The 17,413-nt window shown below is 35.9% G+C and overlaps 1 protein-coding gene across 1 annotated transcript in view; it reads left to right on the forward strand.

Moving 5' to 3' along the window:
- Positions 1 to 510: 510 nt before the first annotated feature.
- Positions 511 to 17,413, forward strand: part of ACOX2 (acyl-CoA oxidase 2) — a 112,700-nt gene continuing 95,797 nt past the window's right edge. The window contains exon 1 of the mRNA XM_053720952.1: positions 511 to 964. Within this exon, the coding sequence (XP_053576927.1) occupies positions 808 to 964 (157 nt within the window). The 5' untranslated portion in view covers positions 511 to 807. The remainder of the gene's footprint in view (positions 965 to 17,413) is intronic.

The raw sequence follows: 17,413 nt of genomic DNA on the forward strand, positions 1-17,413 counted from the left end.
ATATTAGAATCTATTTGTCCAGAACAGAGGCACTTCACTCACTGGTTTTTCATTGAATATTATTCAATAAAAAACCGGCGAGTGAAGTGCCTCTGTTAAAAAAACGGTGAGTGAAGTGCCTCTGTTCTGGACGAATAGATTCTAATTTGGATATTTTCTACACAGCACCCCGGTACTCAATACTCAGGATTGGTGAGTGCATTTGCTTGGACTATGCTCTCTCTCTCTCTCTCTCTCTCTCTCTCTCTCTCTCTATATATATATATATATATATATCTATATATATATATATATATATATATATATACATATACACATATATATAAATATATATATATATATATATATATATATATATACATATATATATACATATATACATGTATATTATACTCTCTCTGCAAAACATCCCATATGCAGCACAGGAATTAGGTTAGTCAGTATTTTTCAGCACTTTGAGTGTTAATATACAAGTACCTCCTATATGTGTCATCAGAGGGAGGTGTTATGTTGCTGAATAAGGAAGATCTGTCTACATTGTTGTTCCATGACCACTGAAAAGTGGTGCAAAAGGTCAGAGCAATCTTAGACTACAGCCTTTCACATAGCAGGAGTTAGTTCTGCATATCTAATCACTTTATCTGATTTCATGACGTTAGATCAAAGTTTAAAAAGTGCTTGAAGCATTGATAGAGAATATAAAAAGCAAATTGTGCAGTGCTACAACCAACATTTGCCTGTATAATCTGACTACAAGTGAGAGTGACAGATAGTGTGCAGAGTAGCCTTGTTGGATAATATACTAGCATGGCTTGGTCTAATGTGGCCAGTAATTATAAGAAAGCAATAAACAGAGATATTAACCCTGACCTAGCCAGTGAGAGGAAATCAACATTTAACATAGAGACCCTTACAAACATTCTGGATGGGGGTGCAGAAAATACAAGGCTGAGGAGATCTGTGGGTAAGTGTGACCTTTCTATTATATACTTTGTAATGTTTACAAGCATAGACTTCATGTGTTTTTTTGTATTAGTTTATTTAAATTTGTGTTGCTGTAACTGATATTTACTAAGTATAGAAAAGAAAAAAAGATGCTACTGAAATTAAAGATAGTTATAAGAATTTGTGTTAAAAATATTACAAAGAGCAGGATAATCAGATGCAGTATTAAAAGGAAATCATATTGTAAAAATAAAATGCTCTAATGATAGCATATTTTATTATATCAACATTACATGCTTAGAGCAGTGCATTACCGGGATCTAGCTGATCAGATCTGGTGATCCAATTACAAGAGACCAAACGGAATGGAGCCCCCAATCACCAGAGGGTGCCCACTAGCACAATGCAGCTCCTAGATATGCTTTTCAACAAAACGTACCAAGAGAACAAAGTGAATTTGATAATAGAAACAAATTGAAAAGCTTCTTAAAGGGACATTCGAGTTAAAATGCACATCAATGAATTACATATTTGGACAGAAATATATTTACACTATTAATCTATTGGCAAAAATGCTTCTAGTAAAAGTTACCACTGTTTTAGTGTTAGTATTTCTTTCTGCACGTGCATGTGAAGCATAGTTAGATAGTGTCGGGGCACCAGCATTTTAATAGTACAGCTGCTTAGACAGTGAGTGGGGCTTATGGCATGTCAATAATGATGCAAATTGAGTCATTACCAAATGATACAAGCACCTTAGTCTTTCTGTGCAAGTGCTGGGTTTAAAATGCTGGTGCACAGAGACTACTTAAATACACTCTTTAAACAGTTATAACTTTTACTAGAAGCATTTTGGCTAATACAGTTATGTTGCAAAAATGCTTCTTTTCAAACCCGCAATGCACCTGTGTGCATTTCAGTTTTGGCTGGAATATTCCTTAACATTTGTATGTTCTTTTTGAAGCATGGAAGTTTAATTATGGATGTCATGTCCCTTTAACGTTTACTAATTTATATTTGTTGAAATTAGCAAAATCTCCTCTTCCAAAAAAGGAAGAATTGGGCACCATAACAAAATACAAACAAAGCAGTGTTTAGAAAATGCAAGCAATCAAAATATGTAACCTTTGTTAGAGTAATCCTAGGTGAGCTCAGGAGCATATACGTCTTAAAGGGACAGTTTTACTCCAGAATAGTTATTGTTAGATAAGATCATCCCTTTATTTACCATTCCCCAGTTTTGCATAAGCAACGCTGTTCTATTAATATACTTTTTACCTCTTTGATTACCTTGTATCTGAGCCTCTGCAGACAGCCCCCTTATTTAAGTTCTTTTGACAGATTTATATTTTAGCCAATCCTAGGTAAATCCCCACAAGAGTGAGCACAATCTTATGAGTGCTGCCTAGCTGTGAAAAACTGTCTAAATGCACTGAGAGAAGAGGCGGCCTTCAAGGGCTTAGAAATTAGCATATGATTCTACCTAGGTTTAGCTTTCAACAAAGAATACAAAAGGAATAAAGAAAATTTGATGCTAAAAGTAAATTGGAAATTTGTTTAAATTGCATGCCCTATCTGAATTATGAAAGTTTAATTTTGAGTCGACTGTCCCTTTAATCCATCTGGCAGCAGTGTTTGCTACATTGTTTATAGCAGTTTTATACATAGTTAACCCTTTTGTGACAGGGTTAAAGTGCCATGTAGACAAATTCAAACTAGTCAATAGTGCATACGATCGCAAGATTTTAATTATTGGATCGCATCTGGGGGGCATCCCTACAACCCTAGGAACGCCCTCCAGACCACGATCAAGTCCTAGAAGCACAGAAGGCTTCAGGACAGCCGTTAGCTATGACGTTCTATTCCGTCATAACGGCTTTAAAGCCCAGTGTAATTATGACGGAATAGAACGGCATAACGGCATTAAAAGGCTAAAAACACTGCTGCCATAGACACATGCACTCTACTGAGCTCACCTAGGATTACTCTTTTACAAAGGATACCAAAACTAAGCAAAATTGATATTAAAAGTAAATGGGAAAGTTGTTTAAAGTTGCATGCTTTATCTGAATCATGAAAGTTTAATTTTGGCTTTACTGTCCCTTTAAACTAAGTACATATAAGGATATGCTTAAAAAAACACTTGAAAGGGGACTTAAAAGTCAAAATTAAAAATGCATAGCTTAGAGCATGCAGTTTTAAAAGACTTTTGAGTTGACTTATATTATTAAATGTGCATGGTATTCGCTGTGTTTGTTGAAATAATGCATACCTAGATAGGTTGTGCAGCAGCAATTAACTTCTAGGGTCTAGTTGGTAATTAGTAGCTACACACGTATTACTCTTAAAGGGACATTCCAGACAGATGTTTTGAATAGAATTTTTTTTGTAATAAACATGTATTAGCAAAAAGGCTTCTAATAAAAGCTATGGTTGTTTCAAAAGTGTATTTAAGTATGCACTGTGAACCAGCATTTTAAACTCAGCACATATTCAAAGAACCTAAGGTGCTTGTACCATCTGGTAATGACTTAGTGTGTTTATTGCTGACATGATACAAGCCCCATTGGCTGTAGTTATTTAAAATGATGGTGCACTGAGAATATGTATGTATGCTTCACATGCACGTACAGAGAAAATGTTAACACTAAAACAGTGACAGCTTTTACTGTAAGCATTTTTTCCCAATGCATGTATATTGCAAATATGTTTATATTCAAAGATGTAATTCATCTGTGTGCATTTACATTTTTACCGGAATATCCCTTTAAAGTATAAGAGTTTAAATAAAGCTATGCTGTAATGTTGGGCTGTGCAATTAATTGTAATATGAGGCTACGCAATATCTAAATCGCACAAGGCTGCAATTTTTTACCAAAACAAACAACAACATCAAAAACATGTCATGTAAGTCACACAAAAGCTCTGGTCCAGCCCAGCAACAGCAGTGATCCCTTCTGTAGGTGATCGGAACAAGAAGCAAAACATCTGTGTCACAGAACAGGTGGCAAAGGGAACATGCCACTGTTTTGAACAGTTAAAGGGACACTGAACCCACATTTTTTTTTCTTTCATGATTCAGATAGAGCATGCAATTTTAAGCAACTTTCTAATTTACTCCTATTATCAATTTTTCTTCGTTCTCTTGCTATCTTTATTTAATAAGCAGGAATGTGATGCATAGGAGCCGGCCCATTTTTGGTTGAGAACCTAGGTTATGCTTGCTTATTGGTGGGTAGATGTAAGCCTCCAATAAGCAAGCGCTATCCATAGTGCTGAACCTAAAATGGGCTGGCTGTTAAAATTTACATTCCTGCTTTTAAAATAAAGATAGCAAGAGAACGAAGAAAAATTGATAATAGGAGTAAATTAGAAAGTTGATTAAAATTTCATGCTCTGGGGGGCGTGTCTAAGCCGCGGCCATGATAAGACATGGATTGCAGTAGCTCTGATTATAATTTGACTTGGCTGGCTTTTGTTTTCATTCTACTTCTGCATTTATAACTGCAACTTTTGATGTCACACAGCAAGATGATTTGGAGTTGATTGAAGTGTGTTTGGGTGAGATCAGGACATTATAAGCTCTGAAATTGTAATATTTGTTGGCTGCGGCCTATGTCATTTTGTTCATCCCCCCCGGCTGGACTCATGCCGGGTAAAGCAGTATTCACCTGCTATGATCATTGAAATTCATCATATTAGCTGTACTTCGTTACAATATACAAGTGAGAAACACAACGTGCCGAGAATTGGAGCATAAGAAAGTGAACTATTTAAGAAAATGGCATCTGCTGCACTAACGCTTTTAGATGCGATATCCCACAAAATGGAGGGTCACTTGGTCTCCCTCATTGGGTGCTTAAGAGTAAAGGAAGATTGCATATTGGAGGGGCGAGATGATTCATGCAGTGCTGCCTGTGAGAGTGAACCTGCCCAAGACTATTCGCTACTCATGGATTTAATACATACTGGGGAGCAAGGAGCCGAGCGTGACATTGGGTATGTTGAAACTCCAAATTACATAAAGATTGAGCAGGAGCTGGAGAGCTTAGAGGAGGTGAAATCACTTCATGATCGGGCGGATGCGGCCGACCGCCCACAATATAAGATGGAACAGTATTGCGCTCCGGAGCGGACCTGGGCTTGTGGAGTCTCCCCAGTGTGCTCTGGAGATAGCGAGAAGGAGACATCGGATCCTCACACCCTCCCTTGCCCCTTGCTACAAGTGGATGAACTACAGGCGAGTGTATTTCCCAGCTTGTATCATTCTCTTTATCATACCCACCAATTTTTCAGTTATTGCAGCTCAGCAACTGTGGCTACACGTATTGGGATAGGATAACTCTGTTGCTGCTCTCACAACCCATACGAAAAGGACTGTATAGACTTATATTCTGTGTTCATACAGCTCAATGAAGACTTTAGTCTGATGTATATTCGTATGTGTTGTTGTTTTTTTTCCAGTTAGACTTATACAAGAAGTGTGAGGTGCAGTTTTGGAAGCAGGATGGTATTTAGGTTACATACTTTATTGTATTATTTCTTAAGATTTGTGGGATATTGCAAGCAGTTATTGAATATATAGATGCCTGTATGTACATTTTATTGAATAGTGACATGGTCATTTTACCTAGTTTTCGTGAACATAGTTTACTCTAAAATTAGCTTGCTATTTTCGCTCTCACTCTAGGGTTTAGTTATACATATATATAAATTGCTCTCTTTATTTACTTTGAAAATTCTGGTAACTCGCTTATTTATTAGAATGTATGCCTATACAATTGTATTGGATGCTTACTGCAAACAGTTATCTCATTATAAATCAGAGATACTAGCGTTCAATTTATTTGTATTTAGTGGTGTTCAACCTGGCTTTCAGACTGTTTGCAAGTGGGCATCCATAATAATCAGTATATCTTTCATCATTTTTGTTCATTATTAGGCTTAATGAGCGGTTAAGGTTTGATCACATGTGTGGATTAATAATTATATTTTATACTATAAGCACATAGATATAGCTTATGAGTGTTATCATTTTCAGCTATGTAAGTATCCCAGGCGAGAAATTATATTAAAGTGAGCATAGGTTGTAATGAATGTGCAGGCTAACTGTTGCTTAATGCTAAAATTTCAATACTATATATTTTATGTGAAGAGCTGTATCTCTCAATTAAGATGATATGTTTTTGGCTTACGTTGGTAGGATTAAAGTATCATCCTATTAGATAGCATATCTTGATAAAGAGATACCATGATTTCCTCCAGCGATACAAGCTATTAGGGATGGGTCCAAGAGTGACCTATAGCGTTAGATAGGAGGTATATAAAAATTAAAATCTGAGGTTTCTTGGCTAAATATGTTTCGGTAAAAATGTAACTTAATTTAATTAAATATGTATCATTGTGTTTGATATTCATGCAACTGTGGTATATGTGACAGAACATATATTTTGTTTTTGTGTGATGTGTAAATACCTCAATAAAAACTTATGATTTAAAAAAAAAAAAATTCATGCTCTATCTGAATCATGAAAGAAAACATTTGGGTTCAATGTCCCATTAAATGCAATTTTTAATGAAAAATGTATGTTTAAAAATATTTGAATAAAATCACAATCTCAATATTTCATCAAAAAAATCATGATTTTTATTTTTTCCCATATTGCACAGCCCTACTGTAATATGTTAGAGCATTTTGTTATTGGACCATAGCTTGTATAAAACCACCAAATGGGTTAATTTACTACAAAGAACAATTATATATTCAATCAGCCAATCAGATTTTTCCTACCTTAATTCCGATTGGCTGATAGAATCCTATCAGCCAATCGGAATTGAAGGGACGCCATCTTGGATGACGTCCCTTAAAGGAGCCTTCATTCGTCGGTAGTCCGTCGGTAAAGAAGGATGTTCCGCGTCGGCGGGATGAAGATTGAAGATTGAAGACCCCGCTTGGAAGATGACATCGCCCGGATAGAAGACTTCTTCAGTGCCGACTGGAGGATCACTTCATCGGATGGAAGATTTCTTCAGCACCCCTTGGATGATGACTTCTGCCGCTCCGGATCTCCTCTTCGGTTCCATCGCTGCTCGGCTGAGTGAAGACGATTAAAGGTAGGATGATCTTCAGGGGATTAGTGTTAGGTTATTTTAAGGGGGGTTTGGGTTAGATTAGGGGTATGTGGGTGGTGGGTTTTAATGTTGGGGGGGGTTGTATTTTACTTTTACAGGCAAAAGAGCTGAATTCTTTGGGGCATGCCCCCACAAAAGGCCCTTTTAAGGGCTGGTAAGGTAAAAGATCTTTGAACTTTTTAAATTTAGAATAGGGTAGGGCATTTTTTTATTTTGGGGGGCTTTGTTATTTTATTAGGGGGCTTAGATTAGGTGTAATTAGCTTAAAATTGTTGTAATATTTTTTAAATGTTAGCTTTTTTTTTTGTACTTTAGTTAGTTTATGTAATTGTATTTAATTGTAGTTATTTGTAGCTAATTTATTTAATTCATTTAATGATAGTGTAGTGTTAGGTTTAATTGTAACTTAGGTTAGGATTTATTTTACAGGTAATTTTGTATTTCTTTTAGCTAGGTAGTTATTACATAGTTAATAACTATTTAATAACTATTCTAACTAGCTAAAATAAATACAAAGTTACCTGTAAAATAAATATAAATCCTAAGATAGCTACAATGTAATTATTAATTACATTGTAGCTATCTTAGGGTTTATTTTACAGGTAAGTATTTAGTTTTAAATAGGAATAATTTATTAAGGTATAGTGTAGTGTTAGGTGTAATTGTAACTTAGGTTAGTTTTTATTTTACAGGTAAATTTCTCTTTATTTTAGCAAGGTAGCTATTAAATAGTTAATAACTATTTAATAGCTATTGTACCTATTTAAAATAAATTGAAATTTGCCTGTAAAATAAAAATAAATCCTAAAATAGCTTCAATATAATTATTATTTATATTGTAGCTATATTAGGGTTTATTTTAAAGGTAAGTATTTAGTTTTAAATAGGATTAATTTAGTTAATAATAGAAATATTATTTAGATTTATTTAATTAATATTTAAGTTAGGGGGTGTTAGGGTTAGTGTTAGACTTAGGTTTAGGGGTTAATAATTTTATTATAGTGGCGGCGGTGTAGTGGGGGGCAGGATAGGGGTTAATAAATTTATTATAGGTGGCGACGGTGTAGGGGGGGCAGGAGAGGGGTTAATAAATTTAATATAGGTTGCGGCGGGGTCAGGGAGCGGCGGTTTAGGGGTTGAACTATTTATTTAGTTGCGGCGAGGTGCGGGATCAGCAGGATAGGGGTTAATAACTTTATTATAGGTGGCGACGGTATAGGGTGGGCAGGATAGGGGTTACTAGGTATAATGTAGGTGGCAGCGGTGTCCGGGAGCAGCGGTTTAGGGGTTAATACATTTATAAGAGTTGCGGCTGGGTCTAGGAGCGGCGGTTTAGGGGTTAGTAACTTTATTTAGTTGCGGGAGGCTCCGGGGGCACCGGTATAGGGGGTAGAACAGTATAGTATAGTGTGGGTGCTTAGTGACAGGCTAGCAAGAAAGCTGTAAAAAAGCCGAAGAGCAGCGAGATCGGATGAGTGATAACTCTCACAGTCCGCTGCTCACCGCCCCGTACTTGGTGTGCGGCTTTTTGACAGCTTTTTTGATAACTTAGGCGAATTTTTGCAGGTCCGCGGCGGCGATGTGAGGCGAGCTTAGGCGGGCGTAATGGGCCGGCGAAGGCAGGAAAAGTAGACACGTTGATAACTACCCCCATTGACTCAGCACTGCTAATGCTGATTGGCTATTGTGTTTTTTTGTTTTTTTTCCAACTTGCAGCTTTAAAGCAGCTCAAACTGTTCATAGAGTACTTACTCTGGAGAGCAGAAGAAATGTTGAGGTAAAATATCTTCCCTTTTTACATAGAGATGCTCAGATGATATTTTCATATCAGCTTTTTGCAGTTATGCTGCATAACTTTCAATTGATTTTGCATCTGAGTATTATCTCCCTTTAAAATGAAACAGCATTTAAATAAGGTGTACAACTGCATATTAGGTATATGCACTTTATTTTTGTTGTTAACAAGTTGTACAAAAAAAAGTATATTAATTTACATTTTCATTCAAATTCCAATCTGTTTTTAATTGTTTTTTTACACTGAGTTGACAGTGTAAAATCAGTTGTAAAAAAAAAACTTTAAAATTCAAACACATACTCCTAATTTAAATCTTTTATTTTGACAGTTGTTATACAAAACAAACATTTTAACCACATATAACTTACCATTATTTTTAGTTACATATTAAAAATAAAGTTTTACATTTTTAAGAAAAGTTGGTTTTAAAAACAAGGAAACAAATTCCAGCCAATCAGATTCCTGTTTATTGATTTTTGGATTGAAAGCTGGAGAAACTTGGCTATGTTACAGGTTGGTCAAAGATGGTTTACATTTTAAATGTGTAAGAGTAAGTGGACTTTATCCAGTTGACTTTTAAAATATTACCTGGAAAAAATCAGTTTAGTCAACTGTAAATAGACACCACAGAGAAACAGAACAGAAAAGAGAGAGAAAAAAAGCAGCAACTGAGTTATATACTGTAAAAAAAATGTACTATTATTCTTAAAGGGTTGCCTTCTTTCTTGAAAAAAAATCAAACAAAACAAAATACAAGCCATGCTAAAGACTGGGGTTTTTTTTAATATGATTTATTGTGTCCCCTTTTCCTGCAATTCCATTCTGAAATTGTGAGCTTTTAAAGGGGCATTAAACCCAATTTTTTTTCTTTCATGATTCGGATAGAGAATACAATTTAAGCAAACTTTCTAATTTACTTCTATTATCTAATTTGCTTCATTCCCTTGATATTCTTTCCAGAAAAGCATATCTAGATAGGCTCAGTAGCTTCAGATTGGTGGCTGCACATAGATGCCTCATGTGATTGGCTCACCCATGTGTATTGCTATTTCTTTAACTAAGTATATCTAAAGAATGAAGCAAATTAGATAATAGAAGTAAATTGGAATGTTGTTTAAAATTGTATTCTCTGTCTGAATAATGAAAGAAAAATTTTGGGTTTAATGTCCCTTTAAGTTCCTGTTAGAAATGGAAGTGCAGAACACAGTAATATTTCACACAGCCATCTGGTAACCTATTTATAGCTGTCCCTAATTGGCCACAGCAGAGAAGGCAACCTAAGTTACAACATGGCAGCTCCCATTGTTTTATAGACACTATTTATTTACGCCTAGATTTAGAGTTTTGTCGGTAACGACCCGCGTAGCTAACGCTGGCTTTTTCCCCCCCCCCCGCACCTTTTAAATACCGCTGGTATTTAGAGTTCACAGAATGGCGGCGTTAGGCTCCAAAAAGGGAGCGTAGAGCATAATTTACCGCCACTGCAACTCTCAATACCAGCGGTGCTTACGGACGCGACCAGCTTCAAAAACGTGCTCGTGCACGATTCCCCCATAGAAAACAATGGGGCATTTTGAGCTGAAAAAAAACCTAACACCTGCAAAAAAGCAGCGTTCAGCTCCTAACGCAGTCCCATTGTTTCCTATGGGGAAACACTTCCTATGTCTGCACCTAACATGTATCCCGAGTCTAAACACCCCTAACCTTACACTTATTAACCCCTAATCTGCCACCCCTGCTATCGCTGACCCCTGCATATTATTATTAACCCCTAATCTGCCGCTCCGTACACCGCCGCAACCTACATTATACCTATGTACCCCTAATCTGCTGCCCATAACACCGCCGACCCCTATATTATATTTATTAACCCCTAATCTGCCCCCCACAACGTCGCCTCCACCTACCTACAATTATTAACCCCTAATCTGCCGACCGGACCTCACCGCTACTATAATAAATGTATTAACCCCTAATCCGCCTCACTCCCGCCTCAATAACCCTTTAATAAATAGTATTAACCCCTAATCTGCCCTCCCTAACATCGCCAACACCTAACTTCAAGTATTAACCCCTAATCTGCCACCGCTACTCTAATAAATGTATTAACCCCTAAAGCTAAATCTAACCCTAACACTAACACCCTCCTAAATTAAATATAATTTAAATCTAACGAAATAAATTAACTCTTATTAAATAAATTATTCTTATTTAAAGCTAAATACTTACCTGTAAAATAAACCCTAATATAGCTACAATATAAATTATAATTATATTGTAGCTATTTTAGGATTAATATTTATTTTACAGGCAACTTTGTAATTATTTTAACCAGGTACAATAGCTATTAAATAGTTAATAACTATTTAATGGCTACCTAGTTAAATAATTACAAAATTACCTGTAAAATAAATCCTAACCTAAGTTACAATTAAACCTAACACTACACTATCAATAAATTAATTAAATAAAATACCTACAATTATCTACAATTAAACCTAACACTACACTATCAATAAATTAATTAAATACAATACCTACAAATAAATACAATTAAATAAACTACGTAACTAAAGTACAAAAAATAAAAAAGAACTAAGTTACAAAAAATTACAAAATATTTACAAATGTTAGAAAAATATATGCAAGCTCAATCTGATTGGCTGATCGGATCAGCCAATCGGATTGAACTTGAATCTGATTGGCTGATTCCATCAGCCAATCAGAATTTTCCTACCTTAATTCCGATTGGCTGATAGAATCCTATCAGCCAATCGGAAATTCGAGGGACGCCATCTTGGATGACGTCCCTTAAAGGAACCTTCATTCGTCGTCTAGTCGTCGGAAGAAGAGGATGGATCCGCGCCGGAGGTCTTCAAAATGGAGCCGCTCGTCATCGGATGGAAGAACATAGAAGATGCGGCTTGGATGAAGATGTTTGCCGGTCCGGATCGACTCTTCTGCCCGGATAGGATAAAGACTTCTGCCCGAAGATGGAATTCATTAGCCGCCGCTTGGATCAAGACTTCAGCCGGAGGATGGACGTCACTCTTCAGCCCCCGCTTGGGCTTGGATGAAGACTTCGGAGGCTCTTCTGGACCGATCGGGACCCGGTGTTGTGAAGACAAGGTAGGTATATCTTCAGGGGCTTAGTGTTAGGTTTATTTAAGGGGGGTTTGGGTTAGATTAGGGGTATGTGGGTGGTGGGTTGTAATGTTGGGGGGGTATTGTATGTTTTTTTTTTACAGGCAAAAGAGCTGAATTCTTTGGGGCATGCCCCGCAAAGGGCCCTTTTAAGGGCTGGTAAGGTAAAAGAGCTTTTCTATTTTAATTTTAGAATAGGGTAGGGCATTTTTTTATTTTGGGGGGCTTTGTTATTTTATTAGGGGGCTTAGAGTAGGTGTAATTCGTTTAAAATTGTTGTAATATTTTTCTAATGTTTGTAAATATTTTTTTATTTTTTGTAACTTAGTTCTTTTTTATTTTTTGTACTTTAGTTTAGTTTATTTAATTGTATTTATTTGTAGGTATTGTATTTAATTAATTTATTGATAGTGTAGTGTTAGGTTTAATTGTAACTTAGGTTAGGATTTATTTTACAGGTAATTTTGTAATTATTTAAACTAGGTAGCTATTAAATAGTTATTAACTATTTAATAGCTATTGTACCTGTTTAAAATAATTACAAAGTTGCCTGTAAAATAAATATTAATCCTAAAATAGCTATAATATAATTATAATTTATATTGTAGCTATATTAGGGTTTATTTTACAGGTAAGTATTTAGCTTTAAATAGTAATAATTTATTTAATAAGAGTTAATTTATTTAGTTAGATTTAAATTATATTTAATTTAGGGGGGTGTTAGTGTTAGGGTTAGAATTAGCTTTAGGGGTTAAAAAATGTATTAGAGTAGCGGTGAGGTCCGGTCGGCAGATTAGGGGTTAATACTTGAAGTTAGGTGTCGGCGATGTTAGGGAGGGCAGATTAGGGGTTAATAAATATAATATAGGGGTCGGCGGTGTTAGGGGCAGCAGATTAGGGGTACATAGGGATAACGTAGCTGGCGCGCGGTGTGCGGTCGGCAGATTAGGGGTTAAAAAATTTTAATAGAGTGGCGGCGATGTGGGGGGGCCTCGGTTTAGGGGTATATAGGTAGTTTATGGGTGTTAGTGTACTTTAGAGCACAGTAGTTAAGAGCTTTATAAACCGGCGTTAGCCCAGAAAGCTCTTAACTACTGACTTTTTTCTGCGGCTAGAGTTTTGTCGTTAGATTTCTAACGCTCACTTCAGCCAAGACTCTAAATACCGGCGTTAGAAAGATCCCATTGAAAAGATAGGATACGCAAATGGCGTAGGGGGATCTGCGGTATTGAAAAGTCGCGGCTGCAAAGTGAGCGTTAGACCCTTTCCTGACTGACTCTAAATACCAGCGGTAGCCCAAAACCAGCGTTAGGAGCCTCTAACGCTGGTTTTGACGGCTAACGCCAAACTCTAAATCTAGTCGTTAGTGTTTAATGTACCTTTGGAGATTATTTCCAATAACTTCAATTTTTAAAAAAATCATTCTTTGCATATTCTTATAATTATTACCATAATTATTTGTTGTGCTGGTGCTTTATTTTCTGAAACATTATTCAATTTAACATTTGAAATTATTTATTAGTTGTTTAAAGTACAGATTCAAAGTGCAATGTTGCAGGTTCTCTATACACACGTGAATATGTCTGTCTATACATCTATTTATTTTTATAGATAAATAGATTTTTTTATCAGAATGGTAGTGCAAGGTAGTAAAGTCTTCTGAAACGAAGTTAAAGGGACAGTATACTATAAAATTGTTTTTCCCTTAATGTGTTTCTAATTACTTTTTTACCAGTTGCAGAGTATAAAATGTATGAGATTTTCTTTTTTAAGGTTTGTGTATATGAATTAGCTGGTTTTGTGTTTTTAAGCCACAACCTAATAAAATGTGTTGAGCCTGTAGGTATAATCAGATCTCATTACTTGATCACATTGTGTACATATACCTGTTTTTTTATCTTATATCTGTCCATAAACCAATCACCAATACTTGGAGAGAATAATGAAAAATTAATATTTTATTACCTTACCTCTTCTATAACCCACTGGGAGTGTAATTTCTTCTGTTGGCTGTGTTAACACAGCTTGGCCTTGAGGCCAAACACTTTTAGGATGGGTGGGGATACCACAGGCTAAATAAACTAATTCAAATGCCAATATAAGGTTAATGGAAATACTTTTAAACAATTTAATACACTCCAGCAGTAAAGTGGATCATTTGGGAACAAATTAGTTCAGCCCCCTCCCCATTGTTCAATGAGCAAAAACATTTTCAGATACCAAAATTAACTGAAAGGAGCAATATCAAATAAATGCCCTACTCTGCAGCATGCATAACAAGTCATTGGTAAATGGTAACATATAAATGGGAAACCAAAACACAAAATCAAATAAAGGGACATAAAATCCCATAAACAACTTTCTAATTACTTCTGTTATCAAATGTGCTTCATTCTCTTGGTATCCTTTGTTGAAGTAGCAGCAATGCACAACTGGGAGCTAGCTGAACACAGGTGAGCCTGTAACAAGAAACATAGCAGCCTCCAATTAGCAGCTCGCTCCCAGTAGTGCATTACTGCTCCTAAGTCCATATGAGTATTATCTTCAACAAAGAATACCAATAGAACCAACTACTCACACATACACACATATACATATTTATACACACACATACACACACACTCATATACACATTTTTACACACACACACACTCATATACACATATTTACACACACACACACATATTTTGACTGCATGTGACGCTCGCGTTGATTTGTATTGCTGCTCGGTGCACTACAATATATGTTGATATTTCCACATCAGAGGAAAGCAACTGTTAGAAAAATTAGAACATTTAAAACTAGTATCACATTAGAACAGATTTTTTTAACAAAAATAAATGAATAATGAGAATGAAGCTGCAACCAAAGGAAGTTTTTTTTTTTTTTTAATTGGCTTATTTGTTTCTTATATGTTTTGAATTTTGTCAATAAAAATCTATGAAAAAATTAATTTCTCTCAAGGTACAGAAGTGCACTCAAAATATCCTCCATCTTGCCTCTTGGTCTAAAAAGTGTAAAATATTTACTATCTGGCCCTTTATAGAAAAAGTTTGCCAACCCATACTTTATAATCCACAGTCATTGTGCCTTTAATCGTGCATATGTAGCATTGTGTTGTAGGCTAATTTACAATGTTATTTACAGCAGCCTATTAAAGGGACAGTCTACACCTGAATTGTAATATTTAAAACAATAGATAATCCCTTTATTACCCATTACACAGTTTTGCATAACCAACACAGTTATATTAAAGGGACATTAAATACTAAATAAATGCTAGATGTAATGATGCATAAAAAGAATACATTAGTCTGAGAATAACATGTAGATGTATTTTTTAAAGTTGCATTGGCTGTTTAAATATTGACAAAGTAAGTCTAAAGTTTTAGTGTCTATAAAACAATGGGAGCTGCCATGTTGTAACTTAGGTTACATTCTCTGCTGTGGCCAAATAGGGACCGTTATAAATAGGTCACTAGAGTGTGCAGCCAATGGCTGTGTGGAATATAACAGTGTTCTGCACTTCCATTTCTAAAAAGGAACTGAAAAGCTCACAATTTCAGAATGGAATTACAGGAAAAGGGGACAAAATAAATAATGAAAGTATATTGCAGAGGTTTTTTATATATACGATTTATGATTTTATTTTACAAACTCAAAGTGTTTAATGTCCCTTTAATATACTTTTCACATCTGTGATTACCTTGTAGCTAAGCCTCTGCAGACTGCCCCTTATTTTATTTATTTTTTACAGACTTGCATTTTAGCCAATCAGTGCTGACTCCTAGGTAACTCCACAGGCGTGAGCACAATGTTATATATATGGCACACGTGAACTAATGCCCTCTAGTTGTGAAAAACTGTCAAAATGCATTCACATAAGAGGCGGCCTTAAAAGGCTTAGTTAGCATATGAACTACCTAGTTTTAGCTTTCAACTAAGAATGCCAAGAGAAACACGCAAAATTGATGATAAAAGTAAATTGGAAAGTTGTTTAAAATGACACGCCCTATCTGAATTATGAAAAATTATTTTTGGCTAGACTGTCCCTTTAAAGACTAAGACTAAATGCATATTCTTACAACTTTAGGCTGAGGTGCATGCAGTAGTCAGTGGCATTTTTAGAGAGAATGCAAGGGGTGCAAAGCACCCCCAATCTTCCATTTTAAACCCCACACTGGATTGAAGAAAAGGGTAAAAAGGTAAACATTATTTCTTCCTGCACCTGTTCTTTAAGACAGACCAAGTTCCAACTACTACCTAACCACGCCCCCTGGACCACCAGGCTCTTTCCTTTAGCAGCTCTACCCACCCTGTCCCAATCCATGAAACACCCACAACTTCATCAAGGAGTGTTGCCCCCCCCCCCCCCCATAACAATGTTTCTGGACCTCCTCTGTCAGTAATGTACATTCTTCACTGGGGTGTAAGGTTTATGAGCTTATTTTACTGACTAAATGTTAAAGGGCCATGATAACCAAATGTTGAAACACTTGAAAGTGATGCAGCATAGCTGTAAAAAGCTGACTAGAAAATATAACCTGAACATCTCTATGTAAAAAAGGAAGATATTTTACCTCAAAAGGTCCTCAGTAGTCACATCCCATTGTAAAGGACTTCTAAGCAGCAAATCAGTATGTCTGTCCCAGGACAGCTAAGGGAGGGAGCTTTGTGCACTCTCATGTTATTTCCCTATTCAGTTTAAGGAAGTTTACTATGACATCTCATGAGAGTTAAGTCAAATCTCATGAGATCACAGTAAAAGAGTTCATGACCTCAGCACTGTTGATGCTGATTGGCTGCTGTTCATTTCTTCATTTTTTTATTTATTTTTTTACCTGTAGCTGGGCTGTAACTGAATTATAACTTTTTACACAGAACTTACTCTGCTGAGCTGAGGAAATTGTGAGATAAAATATCTACCTCTTTTACATAGAGATGCTCAGGTGATATTTTCCTGTCAGCTTTTTACAGTTATTCTGCATCAGTTTCAAGTGATTTAGCATATGAGTATTATGTCCCTTTAAGTAATTTAGATTTTTTTCCCCAGGGCATTTTAGCAGAAAGTATTCTATTGCCATAATAAAGTCATGGAAACCTGTTTTTTTCTTTCAATTTTTTAACCCCCTCACATCATTAGGACGTTTCATGCTTTCCTAACGCCTTTAACATTATTAGAATGGCATGGAACATCCTACCATATATGGCCTCCTGCAGCTTCCCCATTTGACGCAGGTCATGGGGGCGTGCCTAGCAGTTTAGACAGTCCCCCATGATCCGATCCCAGCCTTGAAATCACGTGATCGCATTGACGATCACATGATTTCGTTTTTACTAATAGTGTTTACATCGGAACACTATTATACCGGCACAAAGGGGTTAATTGATTTTTTT

The sequence above is a fragment of the Bombina bombina genome, chromosome 7 (genome assembly GCF_027579735.1).
Source record: "Bombina bombina isolate aBomBom1 chromosome 7, aBomBom1.pri, whole genome shotgun sequence".
Taxonomy (NCBI): domain Eukaryota; kingdom Metazoa; phylum Chordata; class Amphibia; order Anura; family Bombinatoridae; genus Bombina; species Bombina bombina.